General features: G+C 61.8%; 1 protein-coding gene across 1 annotated transcript in view; it reads left to right on the top strand.

Annotated features, from left to right (window-relative positions):
• Positions 1-13,279, top strand: part of OBSCN (obscurin, cytoskeletal calmodulin and titin-interacting RhoGEF) — a 103,689-nt gene extending 90,410 nt beyond the window's left edge. The window contains exons 72-81 of the mRNA XM_035727619.1: positions 10-174; positions 260-418; positions 509-686; positions 1,074-1,187; positions 3,580-3,747; positions 3,940-4,042; positions 4,296-4,425; positions 5,343-5,451; positions 8,458-8,500; positions 11,601-13,279. Of these exons, the coding sequence (XP_035583512.1) occupies positions 10-174; positions 260-418; positions 509-686; positions 1,074-1,187; positions 3,580-3,747; positions 3,940-4,042; positions 4,296-4,425; positions 5,343-5,451; positions 8,458-8,500; positions 11,601-12,744 (2,313 nt within the window). The 3' untranslated portion in view covers positions 12,745-13,279. The remainder of the gene's footprint in view (positions 1-9; positions 175-259; positions 419-508; positions 687-1,073; positions 1,188-3,579; positions 3,748-3,939; positions 4,043-4,295; positions 4,426-5,342; positions 5,452-8,457; positions 8,501-11,600) is intronic.
• The last annotated feature ends 4,603 nt before the right edge of the window (positions 13,280-17,882 follow it).

Here is a 17,882-nt window from a genome sequence, read left to right on the forward strand (position 1 = left end):
GCCCCCCAGGAGCTGATCCGCAACAAGGCGAGGAACGGGCAGAACTGTGCACTGCTGGAGCAGGCCTACGCGCTCGTGTCGGCCCTGCCGCAGCGCGCCGAGAACCAGCTGCACGTGTCACTCATGGAGAACTACCCAGGCACCCTGGAGGCCCTGGGCGAGCCCATCCGCCAGGTCGGGACGGGGACATGAGCGGGGTGCCTGGGCAGGGCCGCGGGGGGCGGGGGGGTGCTAGGCTGGTGCTGACTGCTCCCTGCAGGGCCACTTCATCGTGTGGGAGGGGGCGCCGGGCGCGCGGATGCCCTGGAAGGGCCACCACCGCCACGTCTTCCTGTTCCGCCACCACCTGGTTGTCTGCAAGACCAGAAGGGATTCCCGCACCGACACCTTCAGTTACGTCTTCCGGAACATGATGAAGGTGCGCGTGCGCCCTGGGAGCCTGGGGCAGGGGGCGGGCGGGCAGAAGCCTGTGTCCAGACAGTCAGCCTGCATTCCCTGCCCCCCACAGCTGAGCAGCATCGACCTGAACGACCAGGTGGAGGGTGACGACCGTGCCTTCGAGATCTGGCACGAGCGGGAGGACTCGGTGCGCAAGTACCTGCTTCAGGCGCGCACGGTCATCACCAAGAACTCGTGGGTGAAGGAGATCTGCAGCATCCAGCAGCGCCTGGCCCTGCCCGTGTGGCGTGAGTGCTCCTGCCCCTGGCAGGCGGGGAGGTCACACTCAGCACCTGAGCCTTTCTGGCCCCCCAAGCCCCAGTCCCAGGACGCACAAAGGATAGGCTCCATCTGGGGCACAGTCAGCTCAGCCTCTCGCGAGCCTGCGCTGGGCTGTAGGGCTGACCCTGACCTGAGTGCTGGGAAGCCTCAGGGTTCACACAGGGCCCCCCCCCCCGGCACAGGACAGGTGCCCAGATTGTGTTAGGGACAGGAAGGGCCACCTGAGCGGAAGGTCGAAAGGGGCGGTGTCTGTAACAACCGTACCCTTGGACGCTGGGTCTTCTGAGCGAGGACGTGGGGGCACTGCCGTCCCACCCACCAGGAGCTCAGAGTCTGTGCGTGTGTCTGCGCAGATCCCCCAGATTTCGAAGAGGAGCTGGCAGACTGCACAGCAGAGCTGGGCGAGACCGTGAAGCTGGCCTGCCGTGTGACGGGCACCCCCAAGCCCGTTGTCAGCTGGTACAAAGGTAGGCTGCTGCAGACGGAGGGATGTGGACACCGCACCCGCAAGAGCCTTCCAGAGGGAACTGGGCCTGGTCGGGGGCCCTCGGGGGGCACGAGGGACGGGCATCCTCTCCCAGTGGCTGTTGACTCTGCCTGGCTGGGAGCCCAGCTAGACGAGGTGGTTCAGAGCAGGGGGTGTGCCCCCGTGATTCAAACGCAGTGACCCTGTCCACTCCAGATCTCGTTCCTTGGCTGTCTTGTTGGACGAGTTTGTCCCGAGGGCTAGCACCCCATTCCAGGTACCAGGGACGCAGCGGCAAAGAGGCCCCGCCCAAGGGTGCTGGCCGTGTAGGGGGCTAGACTGATGGCAAACCAGTGGACACACAAACAAAGTGGGGAGGTGGTGTGGCCAGCCAGAGAAATGAGGAGCATGGAGGGTTAGCTGGCAGGCCTCTCTGGCAGATGTGCAGGAGCCCTGGGGGGCCAGCCAGGTGGCCAGGAGAGGGCAGGGTGGACTCTGAGGCCCGCCCTGTGGTAGGGTCTCAGGTTTGGCTCTGGATGTGATGGGAGCCACAAAGTTCGGGGGTCCCCAATTCTGACATCGGTTGCTGTTTGGGGTCCCCTGGACCATCCTTGCTTCTGACACTGCCATTTGGGGATCCCCAGGGCCACCCCCCATTCTGACACCAGCTGCTGTTTGGGGGTCCCCAGGACCATCCTCGCTTCTGACTCAACTGCCGTTCAGGGTCCCCAGGGCTGCCCCCAGTTCTGACCCAACTACCGTTTGGGGGTCCCCAGGGCCACCCTCAGTTCTGACAGCAGCTACTGTTTGGGGGTCCCCTTGGCCACCCCCAGTTCTGACGCCCAGTTTGGGGGTCCCACGACCAGCTGTGGGTTCAGTGAATTGCTAGAAGGACTCACAGAACTCAGCAGAGTGTGCACTCAGGGTCTGGCTTATTGCAGGAGCAGGAAGAGGTGCATGGGGAGGTTTCCAGTTGGGTGTCCAGGCGGGGTCCTGGTGTCCCTCTGCCCTCCCCTCCGGTGGAGTCCTGCGGACCTCATGTCTGTCCCACGTGGACGCGTAGCAGTGCAGTCCAGCCCCCCGGGGACGCTCCTCTGAGCCTGGTGTCTGGGGCACCTGTTGGGGGGTCGCTCACGCAGGCACAGCTGACGTCTGTTACAGACTCTGCAGAGCTCAAGCCGCTGCCACGTGGCCCTAAGCCCCAAACCTAAATCACCGCAGATGGGGTCCAAGGCCCCCAGGTAAACCAAGACACTCTTACTGGGGGTCACTTGGGCTGGCCTGGGCTGGCAGGTCGGTTTCCAGGGCTCCAGTGCAGCCCGAATACCCGAATCCAGCCCTGGTCTTGAAGGAGCCGTCCCAGGGTGGTCAGGCCCTGGGGGCATTTGTGTGTCCCTCCTGGTTAAGGACAGGGCTGCTGAGGACACCTGGGGGCGTTGCCGGGCCTTCCCTGGGTCCCACGGTCAGAGCCACAGGCCGGAGCCGGTGGACACAGCAGCTGGTGTCCAGTGGCAGTTTGGGCGAGCCCCCTCCTCTGCCCTGGGGTCTTCTTCTGGAAGGAGGCCCCCCTGCGCCCACGTCCTGGGGTCTGGGAGGTCCCTCCTGGCTGCTCCCGCCCACCCCCCCGCACAGAACCTGAGAGTGCGCCTGCCCATCCCACGATCCCCTCATGGCCAGACCTGTGCCTGGGACGGCCAATCCAGGGCCGTTCAGAGAGTTGCCTGGAAGCAAGAACAAGCCCCCGGGACCACCCTGCCTCTGGCCAGGCTGCCCCCAGGAAGGCGAGCCGGCCGGGCCGTGTCTGTATCCGAGGGGAAAGGAGGACACACCTCACCCTGGAGCGGTCGGGTGGGGAGTCCTCTGCCCCTTCAATGCTGTCAGCGCCCTGGAGGGGAACACTTGTGTCTGCGGACAGCTGTGTGTCCGGTGACCAAACTGCCCTCCTGAGGGGTGGAGGGGAGGAAGTGTGAGGGTCGGCAGATGCTGACACATGGCGTCACAGTACAGGCAAGAGCCGCTGTGCCCCAAAGCAGCGTCATGGTGGGAGAGCCCACAGGGAGCCCCCCGAAGACTGCGATCTGCCAGGATGAGGAGCACGCCCCGTGCGATGGGGCCCCACCATGGACTCAGAGCATCATCCCTCTGGGCACGGTCTCAGGCGGCATGCCGTGCAGGAACCCTGCTATGAGCCTACTTTCCGAGGCCACACGGTGGGCCCAGAGGTCTGGGGAAAGGGACAGGACCCGGTCAGTATGACCAGCCGGGCTCCCCACCAGGGGTCTGTGCTCCAGGGGTGGCCCCCCATCACTGCCCCCAGACTGCGACCCCCCAGGCAGCCCAGCCTCCTGTCCCTGGCAGGGCGCCCTCCGTGACAGCGCTGCCTTCCTTTGCAGATGGGAAGCCAGTGGAGGTGGATCCCCACCACATCCTCATTGAAGACCCCGATGGCTCGTGTGCCCTCATCCTGGACAACCTGACTGGCGTGGACTCCGGCCAGTACATGTGCTTTGCGGCCAGTGCCGCCGGCAATGCCAGCACGCTGGGCAAGATCCTGGTGCAAGGTGAGCCCACCCTGGGAGGGAGGCCGGAGTAGGAAGCATCCGGACCCCACTCCACCTCAGTGGCCCCACTGGGGGGCACAGGTCTGCGGGTGGACTGCCGGCGACGTCTGGGGCACTCATGAGTGGGGGTAGGCTCCTGCTCCATCATGGTGTCTGTGTCTCTTCCCCTTACCCTGCTCTGTGGCCCCACAGTACCCCCACGATTTGTGAAAAAGGTCCGGGCAGTTCCTTTTGTGGAGGGAGAGGATGCGCAAGTCACCTGCACCATTGAAGGTGCCCCACACCCTCAGATCAGGTGGGCTGGGCAGCTTGCACCCGGGGCACGGGAGGGGCGGTAGGCGGCAAGCTGGCTGCCTGAGGGGTGGGCTAATCCTGATGCTAAACATGGCTCCCGCTGCGGGGAAGGCAACACCCGCTGGAGGTTGGGTGGGTGGTGTCAGGAGCACGTGGGTTCTGGATGGAAGTCTGATCCTGCAGGGTGGGCAAGAGGAGGGTCTCCAGTGGAGGAACCTGGGGAGGCCCTCCTCACCCCCTGGCGTTGGCTGCAGGTGGTACAAGGATGGGGCCCTGATAACGCCCAGCAGCAAGTACCGAACCCTGAGTGAGCCCCGCAGTGGTCTGATGGTGCTGGAGATCCTGACAGCCAGCAAGGACGACCTGGGCCATTATGAGTGCGAGGTGAGGTGGGCAGGCACAGGGGACCTACCTCGGGGCCCACCATCACCCAGGATCCCTGAACCTATGACGAGGGAGGGGACACCTGGCCCACCATCACCCAGTGTCCCTGATGAGGGAGGCACCCCAGGCCAACCATAACCCAGTGTCCCCAATGAGGGAAGGACCCCAGACCTACCAATCACCCAGTGTCCCCAATGAGGGAGGGTCCCCAGACCAACCATCACCCAGGCTCCCTGATGAAGGAGGGACCCCAGACCCACCATCACCCAGTGTCCCCAGTGAAGGAGGGACCCCTGGCCCACCATCATCCCGTTTATAGTGAGATTGGGACCTATAATGAGGTTGGGACCCCCAGCCCATCACCCAGTGTCTATGGCAAGAACAGAGACCTGGGCGGGAGCTCTGTGTGGCATCCTCTCTACCAAAGCCACCTGTCCACCTGCAGGGCCAGTGGTGGTCTCTGGAAGGTGTGTGTAGGCTGTGGCTCTTCCTGGCTACCAGCCTCCTCTGTGTGGTTGCTGCTGGTAGCTTGGGTTGGGCTAGGTGGGGCCTGCCTCCCCCAGCAGCTCCTGGGGAGGCACACACACCAGAGTTAGCTCTGGACCCACACTCTCTGATTCTGTTACTACTAGCCACACATGCGATTTGAGTTGAAATCAGTTATTTAACTGTAGGTAAGGATTTGGTTCTGTTTTCGCTGCTCAGGGCCCACATGGCCACCACAGTGAACTGTGCAGATAGTGTCCCCACCACCTAGGAAACCCCTGGGTCATGCTGGGTCTGTGTGGGGACCTTTCCTCTGTGGCAGGCTCTGTGGCTCTGGGACACAGCCAGGGAAGGCCCTCCATGTTAGAGACGGCCTCAACGGTCCCAAGGGAGCCACTGGCTCTAAGCGCGCTCTGCCATCCGTCCTACAGTTGGTGAACCGGCTGGGCTCTGCGAGGGGCGGGGCAGAGCTGTGCATGCAGAGCCCTGCTGTGCGGGCCCGGGAACAGCTTCACAGGGAGCAGCTTGCAGCCATGGAAGGTAAATGCTACTGTGGGGCCAGGTTGGGGGGAAACCAGCAGCCTTTCCAGTTAGGGTGTGCTTCCTGGAGGGAGGGGCAGTGAGGGCTGAGGAAGGGGTCTGGCTGGGAGAGATGGAGATGCAGAGGCCATGGCTCAAGGGCTGGTTCCCAGCCCCCTCCCGGGGCAGCGTGAGGTGAGCCTTGAGCCCAGAGCTTGGCAAGGCTGGAGGGCAGCCCTGGGGGGTCCTGCGTCCTGCTTACCATCCCTGGGGCAGTAATGAGTATGTAGAGAGGCCAGGCCTGGGCCCAGCAGGCTGCTGGGTAGTGGCCAGCAAGACGTCATAATAGGCAGCAGGAATGTTGTGGAGGACAGCTCTGTGGGAGGCGTGCTGAGTGCAGAGCACCAGCTGCGGGGTCCCAGCTTGGCTCCCAGGAGAGGGAGTGATGTCAGGGGCCTGGTACTTCCACCCTGGGTTGAGCTGTTCATGGAAAAATCAGAATGCTGTGGCTCTACCTCCCTAGCCTGGCCTGGGGAGGTGTCTGGGGTCCTGGGATGGGTCTTACGAAGGGGAGATGTGCACCTGGGTGGGAGGTGAAGGGTGGGCAGCAGGATACCTCATGCCTCCACTCACATCTGAGTCTAGGGTTCCAGCTGTGCACAGCCGAAGAATGGCCAGGATGGGAAAGGAGGAAGCTGGCATCTGTCCTGGGCCTGCTCAGTCAGAGAGCAGCCTTATGGTGCCTGCAGGGCAGGCTGCAGCTCCAGGGACGGCTTCTTCCAGTCTGGGTTGCCCCACCTAGAAGGGGCTACCTTGTCAGTTGATGAGCCTCCTGTCCCTAGAGGCATGCCGGCAGAGGCTGGATCAATACCTGGTGGAGCTGTAGCTCTCACAGTAGGTCGGACTGGAATACATGTCTTCCCAAGTCCTGAGTGTTGGCTCCTGTGACGCCTTGGGCTAATGGATCCAGTCCATCCTGAGGCCCAACGTCCGGGGGCCTCTATCTGTATGGACCCTCCCAGAGTCAGCCTACCTGGCATCTGGAGCTCGACCTCACAGGCTTGATGCCTTCTACAGCCATCACAGAGTGATGGTCCATGTTCCTGCCCCCACCCCCAGAGGGCCCTGTGGTGTCTGCAGGCACCTACACTTCCTGCCATATGGCGTCTTATGTTGGGGAGGTGCTGAGCAAGGACTTCAGCACTCCTCGGGCTGGCGACAAGCGTGTCCTACAGAGGCATTCACTTCATTGTCATGATGGGTCACTTTCTGTCAACGTCTCATGGCTGTGAAGTCTGGAAGAGGGGCAGCCCTCTGATACCAGAAACATGGCACCTCACATCCAAGAAAGCCAGTCCTCACAGACCCAGGAGTTGGAGCCCGCCGCCTCCTGCTTCCTAACCCTATCCTGCCGCTTCATCTTTAACCCGGTGGCTCCACAGCCAGAACAGCGCCAGCCGGCCTTGTGGGGTGGGTGCTGCCCCCTCGCTTTTGGAACTGCACTGGGCCAGGAGCCCTGCTTCGCACGACTGCACTGCTCCGACGGCTGCCAGTATTCACTGGGGCTTAGAGCCCATCAGGTGGCAGGTCAGGTCAGGAACAAAGGCACCAGGAATGTAGCAGCCAAGACATTCCCTGAGCACCACTCCTCAGAGCAGCAGGGCAGGAAGTCCAATCGGGAGGGTGAGGGAAGGAGCTCTAGGTTCTCCTACTATTCTGCACGCAGGATGTGGACTGCAGGTGGCAAACAGGCTGGCTCTCTCTGGACCCAACTTAATCCAAACACACAAGGCCTTTTGACTGGATCCCATCCTCTCTCCCAGGGGGCGACCCTCCGGGAGGCAGCTGACAAACACACACATGCACATACATACATATGTGTGTGCACACACATACACAAGTAAATGAGGCTCTCAAGGGCCGTACAGACACAGCTGGTACCTTTAGTTCACATGCACCCAATCCGAGACAAGTTTGAAATACTCTTGGTTATCTAAGGGAAATCCTTTCTCTATATGGCAGCAAAGCCTAAAATCCCATACACTGGAAGCCAGAGTGCTGTGTGCTGCAGGCCTTGCCACCTGATTTTTCTGAGCATCCCACTCAGCTTTGTCCCCAGGATGGCAAGAGGGACTCTTGAGATCTGAGGGTACTGGTGTGTGCTGGACTGCCTGTTGTGCAGCAAGGTGTGGCTGGGAGGGGCATCTCCATGGTAAGCCTGGCCATGCCCAGAAGCTGCAGAGGAAGAGGCCTCAGGATGGGTGAGAACAGGTGCTGCCTGGTCCCAGACAAGTCCTGTCCTGTCTCCGGGACTCAGGCCCTCCATCTGCTGACTCCAAAGAGATGGAAAGCTAGGGCAATCAAGGCAGTTGAGTTTATGGGGAACTTCTATGGAAAGACCTAGGTTTCCTTGCTCATTTGGAGCTCAGGACCCTGTCCAGGTGTCTCTGGTTGCTCCTGATGGGATTTCCATGGCCTCATGGTACAGAGCTCAGATATGCCATCTCTAGGAACTCCAGTGTCCCTTTCCCCTGGAGAGATACCTTTAGTCTTTAGGATTTTTAATAAAATAGGCACCAGCCATCCCAGTCCCAGTTTGGCTCACATGGGCCTTTCCTTCCCCCCAACCTCTAGCCTTCAATTTTTGTCTGAGAAGTGGGACCTCAGGTTTGACAAAATCACAGGGCTCCCTGGGCACATGGGCTGAAGAAGGAGCTGGGATTTCTGCATGGGCAGCCTAGACGGGGTCCCTACTCTTGCTGCAGTCCCTGAAAGACCCTCATTTCCTCATATGGGACCCACTGATGTCACACTTGCTCATCCCCCGGCCACTCAGAGCAGGCACTGTCATCTCCGTGTTAAAGATGACAGAACTGAGATTCCAGCGTGACAGGCAGATCAGGCAGGGCTTGGAAACAGTGCTCCGAAGCCGAGCAGGTTACTGTACTGCCATGGCCACTCAAATGGCTCAGCACCTGAGCGCTGGCTGATCTGTAACCCTGGCTATTCCGACTGTTTTCTTTGTAGTCACTGAGCAGGAGACTAAAGTCCCCAAGAAAACCGTCATCATGTAAGTGCAGGCGTGTTCCTAACCTTCCTTCTGACTGCAGTGCCCCCTGCATGCCCACTAACCCACGTGGACCTTGTCCGTGTGGCCTGTCCACCCGCTTGTTTAACTGCCTGCTCACATGGCCTTTGCTCACCATGCAGACTTCCAGCACTTTGCAGATGCCACCAAGGGGACCCACCTTCCCCTGGGGCCTTGGCTACTTTCACACTAAACAGCTCTCTCTTCCGGGGTCTCTATGGCTCCAGTGCCTCCACAGGGTAGACTTACACTGCATACTTCACAGCAGCTCACTCAGGGCTTACGCCCAGAATCATGTCAGTTAATTTGGAGCTGGGACCAAGAGCTGCTTCCCACAGTGGGCTATAGGGAATATTCTACTCCTCAAACCTTAGGATCTAGGGCAGTTTTGTCCGACAGAGCTTTCTGTCATGCTGGAAATACTCTATTTTTATGATGCCCACTACAAGAACAGGCACTAGCCACAAGTGGGTACTGAGTATTTAAAATGTGTCAAGTGCCACCAAAGAACTGAATTCTAGATTTTACTTATTCTCATTAACTTGTATTTAATTAAAATAGTGTAACCCTGATGGGCAGCACAGCTCTAGGGCCCTTAAAGATCTCCAATCCCAACCCTAGCATTAGGGAGATGCGGAAACTCAGGTTCAGGGAAGAGGTTTGCTCAGGATGGTTCATGATTGAAAGCCAGCAGGTAACCCATTTCCCCGGTGCCACGCCCGTTGTCCCCTTTTTATTAGGTGCCTTCAAGGCTGGGGTTGTTGCTGATTAAATAACACAGGAGGTCTGGAGCTGAGTAAGCCCACAGAAGGCAGAGTTGATTTTCACCTGGATGATCCAGTAGGAGGTGTCTGCAGGTGGAGATTGTGTAAAAGTTTGTGGAAGCCAGGAGGCAAGAAAGACTGGTCTAAGACCAGATGACTGGGAAGCTCCTGTTGGTTCCTCATGGGCCTATGACCTCCTAAAGGGGCCTGCAGTTGGCCAAGTTTTGGAGAACGCTATCACCAGACATTTGGTCAGATCCTGGATTTACCCTTCCTCAACTTCCTCCCTCCTCCCCCAAGGCACATTGCTGCCCACAGTACATGGGGCAGTAGTAAGCATTCCTGGAGGCATGCAACTGTGCCAGAGCTATACACAGATTAACTCTACGTTTTGTCTACAAAGGGAGCATTTTTATTATTTACATCTTACAGATGACAAAATGGAGAAACAGAGACAGAGCCAGGCTGCCTCATCAGTAAGACTTCAGAGAGGACTCACACCTGGGGCAGCCGGACTAGGGGACTCAAGAGGCATCCTGAAGTCCAGTCTATTCCAGGCTTAGGGAGGTACCAACACACACCCTGTGTTGCTGGAGGAACTCAGCAGGAGGAATTGTGCCAGGCATCTCTCCCAAGGGCACACCACAGAGTAGGGACTCAGGGTACACAGGGAGGAAAAAGGGCTTGGAGAGAGACCCCTGCCACCTGGCAGTCCCACCTGCTGTCCTGGGAGCCTCAGTGCAGGATGCCCACATGCCTTCATGGGGGCAGTAATGAGCTCAACACAGGGAGGCATTTAGGAGGCATGACCCCAGTTTCCACAGGACTGACTGTCCTGCCTTGGCGAACTGAAGAGGCATGAGGCCAGTAGATGGACCTGGCCCAAGCTCCCATGATATGTGGGCAAGCTCCGACCCAGGGACAAGCCTAGTGTTCCCGAGCCTGGGCATGAGGCCGGAAGGCAGTCCTGTGATTTTTGATTAGGCCATGCCTCTAAGCCTCAGTTCCCCCATCAGTTGAGTGGGGTGTAGCATTTCCTTCTTACCTGCTGAGGGCTGAGGAGGCAGAGCGTATAATTGCTGTGTACCCCAAGGGGTAGCACACATTTCTGGGCCCATTCCTGGGAGTATATGCTCCTGGGTGGAGCCCTGAGTTGGATAAAAGCTGAATGAGAGAGAGAGAGAGAGAGCATGAGCCTGCCTTAGTCATAGCAGGCAGGTGACGACAGCATTGAGCTGTCACCACATGCGTGCCTCAGTCCAAGAGAAAATGCAGGTCCCAGGGCCCAGGAGAGTTGTGAGTTCCCCAGGGTCTGTGTGTTACTCAGCACATCCCTGCTCCCTGATACTGCCTGATATTGATTGTACCCACAGCACCCGCCAAGGTCAGGGGCACAGGGTGGCAGAGGGGTCCTGGGGCTGACTGGTGGACTTCTGAATCATGGCCCTGGGCATGTGTGCAGCCTTCTCAGCCTCGTGGTCCACACTTGCAAAAGGAGGTCAGATTCATCCTCCAAGGCTGCTGCAAAGTCCCTGGCCAGTACCTGATGTTCACCCATATGCAGCTGGCCTTGTGTTCTGCCTCCTCTTCTCCTTCCTGCCCACTCCCATTTAGGTGGAAGGGGCCCAGGAAGAGGAAGTGCTTGTCTGAAGTCACACAGCCCGTGACAGCCAAGCCATGCTCAGAGCCGGGTATTCTTGCTGGGTTTCACACCCCCAGACGAACAGATCAGGAGCACAAGCAGCAAGATCAGGGCTCTGACAACACCCCTGGACTTAGGATCAGCTGCCAACCTATCTCCAGCTGAGGACCATTGAGGCTCCTGCCCTCTGAGAGCTCACTGGGGTCATCCTCCATGATACAAAGCACTCATGGGATAGACAAGGAAGGCCACATGCCTGTGTCCCTGCATCCCTGTCCATTAGTTCTGCGAGGAGCATTGGCATCTCCAAAAGAAGGTGGCCATAAATGGAGGAGAGACACAGGTGGAGACATTGTGACCCAGACTTGGTCTGGGGTTTGGAGGTGCACTGTGATGAGGCGTGGGTCTCCCTTGTTGCCTCAACTCTTATTTTGAGATCTGCACACTGGAGCCTGAGTTGGTCAGATGAGGCTTTGTGCTTTGTTCCATTGGTTCTCTGGCTAGAGGTTCCAGAGGGCGGGCTCAAGCACACATGTAGGAATTTGTTTTGCAGTGTCACCAATTGCTCACTACACTAACCTGATCACTCACATGGCCCCTGCATGTGCTGATGGCGTGGGCAACGGGCAAGGGTACAGGTCTCTGTGCACATTTCCTCTTGGCCCTCTCCCTGCAGAGAGGAGACCATCACCACCGTGGTGAAGAGCCCTCGTGGCCGGCGCCGGTCCCCCAACAAGTCCCCCTCCCGCTCGCCTTCCCGCCGCACTGCCAGCCCGCCCAGGCCAGGCCAGTTGGCCTCCGAGCTGCTGTACTCACCAGGGGCCAGCCAGCCCTGCAGGCCTGAGGTGGAGCCAGGCTGGAGACCTACTGTACCCACACTGTATGTGACGGAGCCTGAGTCCCACACGCCGGGCCTGCCCCAGGGCACGAGGCCCCAGCCCAAGTGGGTAGAGGTCGAGGAGACCATTGAAGTCAGGGTGAAGAAGACGGGCTCCAGGGGTGCATCCCCTGCCAGAGAGGCTCCTGACAGCTCTGCAGGGCTTCTCTTCACGCTGCCTGGTGGGACCCCCATAGGAGATCCCAATGCAAACAATTCCAACAACAACCTACTGGCCCAGGAGCCGCAGGCCCAGGGCAGGGCACTGGTCAGCACTGGAGAGCCTCTCATCTTCTGCATGGACACAGGGCCAGAGGAGACCTGTGAGCCGTTCCCTCCCCAGGCGGCTGAAGAGGAAACCCCCGTGGAGGAGGTGGAGGAGGTGGAGGGAGGAGGTGCCCTCCTGACGGAGGAGCCCCTGGGCACCAACAGCCTTTGGGGCCGTGACCCCAAGATCCTCACACATGATGGCCGAGTGCTGACGCTGGCTGACCTGGAGGATTACGTGCCCCGGGAGGGGGAGACCTTCGGCTGCCATGGCCCTGTGCCCAGCACTTCTGACGACCCACCCTGCGAGGTCTCTGTGCTCCAGAGAGAGATCAGCGAGCCCACGGTGGGGCAGCCTGTCCTGCTCAATGTGGGGCGTCCTCTGGGCCCTCGAAACCCACCTAGCTTTTTCAGTCGCCGGGAGGCGTCTCCCTTGGGACCTCAGGTCCTCGGCCCCACGGGAGTCTCCTTCTGTATGCAGGAAGCCCGGGCTGGGGGCGCTGCATCCTGGAAGCCGTCCTTCTGCATCCAGGTCCAGAGGTCTGCAGACAGCGGCCAGAGCAGCTTCAAAACGGAGGTTAGCACCCAGACAGTCAGCTTTGGGACGGTGGGCGAGACCGTCACCCTGCACATCTGCCCGGATGGGGACAAGGCCCCTGGCCCCGCCCAGGGCTGAGGCCGTGAGCAGCAGGTGCCTGGCTGCCAGGCCCCGTGGCTTCCTGGAGGAAACCAGCGCTCCATGGACACACGTGTGCTCTGATCCTCTCCCTAACTCTCCAAGAACTCAGGGCTGGAGCCTGCTCGCCCCTCTCTCCCCAGGCTCTTGCTACCTCATGGGGCCTGGTCCAGCTGAAGGCACCGTGCCCAGACCTGGCGTCTCAGAAAGTACAGAAGGCCGGAGGGACTCACAGACTGCAGCTCTGGGCTTGGGGCTCTAGACGCAGGTCAGGGACTCTGCATCTGTCCTGCCGCATTCATGAGGCCAGGCTGCCAGGTGGGCCCTGCCTGCTTCAGGCTGGGGCCCCAGTCTCCCTCTCACTGGGGAGCTCCCCAGCCACATCTTCACTATGAATGTTTCTCTTGGCCTCCGGGAGGCCTGTGCAGGGCCTAGCCCTACAGGAACTCCTGGGCCTCTCTGCAGGGTGCACCAGGGTCTGTGCGTGGGAAGCGGCCCATCAGTGACCCCCAATGATAATAAACCGGTTCCCTGCACTGCCTCTGTTCTGCTCTCCTGCTTCTCTGTCTGGTGGCTCCGGCGTCTTGTGGTGGAGGGCCCTGGGTCGGCACCCGGCATCAGCCTGTGGGTTCTGGCCCGTTCTTGGGGTCCCTGGATGGAGGCGTGACGGCCCACAGGTCTAGCTTGCTCACATGGTCTGTGTGGCTGGTCACAGGTGCATATACTGGGATCAGGATGGCCCATTGTGGTCGTTCCCAGCCTGCTGTGCAGTGGGGGCTGTTGGCGAGGTTGACACAGAGGGTGTTCGTGTCAGGGGTGTGCTGATGTCTTTGGACTGGGTAAGGACAAGATGGGTTCCCCAGTGTCAGAGAGGGCAGACAGACAGCAGACTGCCCAGTTGTCTCTCTGTCCTGGAGGGCCCGAGGATACAGAAGATCGGCAAGAGAGAGGGTCTGGGGCAGGGGAGAGCTCCAGGCAGGGGCACCTGCTGGGAATGGAGTGGTGGGCATCCCTGGGCATGTGTGCGGCTGTGGTGTGGCTGTACCAAGTTACCTCCAGGTAGAAGAGGAAAACATCCTGGGAGCTGGGGGCAGAGAGCCCACATGTGGGACCGTTGGAGGGTTCCCTCGGGGGCTGTGTGGGAAGCTGGCGTAGGGGCCAGTGAGGATGTGGTGGCCTGGGTGGGCAGGAAGGGGCCCCTGGTCCCTGGCAGCATCAGGCTGTCCCCAGGCTTCCCTAGAGTGTGGGGCTGGGTCCACCCTGGCCTGGGTGGCCCAGTGCCCTGGGGCCTGGAGTGGGCCATGGGGTGGGGGGAAGCCAGTCCCAGGGTAGGGGTGGGTTGACCTGAGACTGAGGACAAACCAGGACAGAGGGTAGGTACCCACGCCCTCCTGTCCTCAGAGGAGCCCGCATGCTCCTGAAGGCCCTGAGTTCACTGCCTTGAGTGGGTGGGTGGGGCAGGCAGCTGGGAAGGGCAGCCTCTGAGGCTTGGGACTAAGTGTCTGGAGCCTTCTTCTGGGGCCCAGGCCACCTCTCACTCCTGCGCACTGACCTGCCTCTCTCGCAGATGCTGCTGTCCGTCCCGCAGTTGCCCTGGAGCCAGCAGACCAGGAGGGCACGGTGTGCACCAAGGCTCCAGGACCCTCCATGTGGGACCATGCTGGCCCCAGCCCTGGCCCCGGGGGGCCACCCAAACTCCAGGACGCTGGCCCCCAACTCCCAGGCATGGAGGATGCAGATGCACCTGGTAAGGCCCAGCGGCTTCAGGCTGACCACCTAGTGCCACCTGCTCTAGAGTCCCCCCTGTGCTGGCCCCAAGCTTGGCCACCCCAGGTATCCATCCTGTGTGGGCGAATGGGCAGGGCCCTGGGGACCCTGACATCCCAAGGGCTCCATGCACTCAGCCTCAGTCTCCCCATGTGTGAAATTAGGCAGGGGAGCGGGTGCTGGGAGGTTCTTCCCCAGTGCTTTTGTCCTGGGAGCCAGAGGCTTTGGTGGTCAGTCCTGGGCAGAAAGCCTGGGGAACCTGTGCTCCTGGGTAGCTGAGGAGGTGAGGACGAGGGAAGGAGAAGTAGGGGAGGGAAGAGGGAGGAGGGGGGAGGGAGGAGAGGGAGGAGAGGGAGGAGAGGGAGGGGTAGACCCCCCACCACCCCGGACAGACGAGGCCCCCCAGGGCTATGCCCCGAGGCCCCGCCCCCGGAGGCCATGCCCCGAGGCCCCGCCCCCGGAGGCCATGCCCCGAGGCCCCGCCCCCGGAGGCCATGCCCCGAGGCCCCTCCCCCGGAGGCCATGCCCCGAGGCCCCTCCCCCAGGGCTATGCTCTGAGGCCCCTCCCCCGGAGGCTATGCCCCGAGGCCCCTCCCCCGGAGGCTGCTGCACCTACTGGGGCCCTGCACGGTGGCTGGCGAGGGGAGCCTCGGGGCTGGTGGCCCAGGCTGGGAGCTAGGGCAGGGCTCTGGGCTCTGTAGGGAGGTCGGGAGCCCTGGATGTCAGGAGTGGGTGTTCCCTGTCCGTTCTTACCTACAAGGCCCTGCAGCCCTGGAGCCCCGGCGCTGTCTTGTGCTGGGCCTGGAGGACGGCAGGGGGCACATGGTGGGGGACAGTCCCAGCTCCATCCCAGTGTCTCACTAGGCCCCTTGTCTCCTACCAGTTGAGCCCCAGAGAGCGCCACAGCCTCTCCCCCAGGAGCAGGACTCAGGGGCCCATGCCGAGGGCCAGGGACGCATCGTGCCCATCCGGTAACCTCCCTGGCGTGCTGGCTGGGGGCAGTTCATGAGAGGGACAGCCCAGGGGCAGAGCACGGAGGAGAGGCGGCCCTCAGGATGAGGGGTGTTGGGGGAGCCCTCTCATTGCCCAGGGCTGGGTGTCCTCTCTGTACGTCCCTTCCCGAATCGTCCGCTGCCGCTCAGGGAGGGGGAGGCATGCACCCCCATCTGTGGTGAGGCTTGGCCGCCCGCACTCCAGAAGTGTAGCAGACAGGCAGACGGCTCATCCAGCTCCATGACCACAGGATGGAGGGCACAGCCCGGCCGGGGGCAGGCACAGTGGAGCTATGGGATGTCCACAGCCAAGTGTTCACGGAGACCACCCGTAGGACATACGTGTACCAGGCCAGCGACACAGCTGCCAGAAGTAGGTTACACATGTTCTCCCCATGCCCTGGGCTGCGGCCGGGGGGGGGGAGGGGCACTTGTGCGGAGGAAACTGCGAAGCCACCTGGCCTGTTCTGGCCTTGCTGTGGCCGGGGCCTCACTGCCCGTTTCCTTGCATTCCCTAAGAGGGCCGTCCCTGGCAGAGGTGAGCTCTCTCTCACTGGGGGTGCTGACAGGACTGAACTGGATGTTGGGTGCCCCTTCCCCCAGCAGGGGTTAGCCCGCTCTGCATGCCCCGCCCTTGGACAGCTAGGGTCTAGGCAGGACAGACAGGTTAGACTGAGTGGCCATCAGGGGCCCGGGCAGAGTCAGGAGGGGATTGTCCTCATCTGGGGAGGCAGGTGCCCCGAGGGAGTATCTCAGGGCCTGGCTGCCCACCTGGGGTGTCAAGACAGGCCCAGGGTCAATGCTGGGCCACCAGGGGGTCTCTGACTGCAAGCCCCATTGACGAGTCCATGCTGGCGGGGCTGTGGTGGGCAGGGCGGGCGGCACAGACTGGGTCCCCCCCTCACAGGCTCCATCCTGCACCCCAGGGCCCCCGTCCATGCAGGTCACCATCGAAGATGTGCAGGCACAGAGGGGGAGCACAGCCCAGTTCCAGGCGGTCATTGAGGGCAACCCGCAGCCCATGGTGACCTGGTACCGGGTATGGACAGGCGCCGTGTGGGGGGCCGGGCTTGGGGAGTGTGTGGCATTCCCACCCGACAGCAAGGCGCTCACCGGAGGGCGGGACAGCCTGCCTTGCAGGGGTCTCCAGGTTGGGCTGATGGTCGCCCCACCGGCCTGTGCCCCCAGGACGATGCCCAGCTGGTGGATGGCGCCCGGCTCAGCCAGCAGCAGGAGGGGACCACCTACTCCCTGGTGCTGAGGGATGTGACCCAGCACGACGCTGGTGTCTACACGTGCCTGGCCCGCAACGCTGGCGGCCAGGTGCTGTGTAAAGCGGAGCTGGTAGTCCACGGGGGTGAGTCGGGGGATCCCTCCTAGAACCCGAGTGTCTGCTCCTTGCGGGCACGGGGGGAGGGTGGTCTGTGGCCTCTCACAGGAGGCAGCACAGGGATGCTGCTCTTGGGGGAAATGGACATCTTTACCCACACCGAGAGCTTCTCGCCCCTCGACTGCAGGAGACAGCGAGCCGGGCTCAGCGAAGCAAAGCTATCGAAGGAAACTGCGTTCCTTCTACGAGGTCAAGGAGGAAATTGGAAGGTATGGTCCAGAAACCCAGCCCCAGGAGCCGCTGCCCCGCCCCTAGTCCCCGCCCCTCAGCCCCGCCTCCCGAGTCCCCGCCCCTCGGCCCCGCCTCCCCGAGTCCCGACCCCCCTCCCCGCCCCGCCGCCCGCCCCGAGTCCCTGCCCCGGGAGCCCAGGCCTTTCACAAGCACCGCCCCGGAAGCCTGCTTCCCTGGAGGACTCCTCCAGCCCCGACCCGGACCCCGACCCCGGGGAGCCTGTCGCAGGCGCCCAGCGTGGCTCCCCTCCTCCCAGGGGCGTGTTTGGCTTCGTGAAGAGGGTGCAGCACAAGGGAAACCAGATGTCCTGCGCAGCCAAGTTCATTCCCCGGCGGAGCAGGACGTGCGCCCACGCGCACCGCGAGCGGGACATCCTGGCCACGCTGAGCCACCCGCTGGTCACCCGGCTGCTGGACCAGTTTGAGACGCGGAAGACCCTGATCCTCGTCGTGGAGCTGTATCCCGCCGTCAGCCGGAGTGCGGAGAGGGGCGCGCCCTGGGCGGGCGGGGCTCCGAGGGCCACGCCGGGCCGGTGGTTCTGGTGTTGCTGGACACGGCACCGTCCTTGCGGCTCCGGCCCCACGGGCCCGGCACTTGGGCGGGGCTGTGTCCCCAGGGTCCAGGACACGCCTTCACTGGGCCGCTGCCGTGCCCCGCGTGGCCTCCCCAGCAGGGCCGTGTGACGTCGGTGGCTGCCCCCAGCGCTACCGCTGAGAGGGTCCCCAGGCTGCCCGGCCACGGTCCAGCGAGGGGCAGAC

Source organism: Zalophus californianus, chromosome 5, assembly GCF_009762305.2.
Source record: "Zalophus californianus isolate mZalCal1 chromosome 5, mZalCal1.pri.v2, whole genome shotgun sequence".
In the NCBI taxonomy this organism is placed as follows: Eukaryota; Metazoa; Chordata; class Mammalia; order Carnivora; family Otariidae; genus Zalophus; species Zalophus californianus.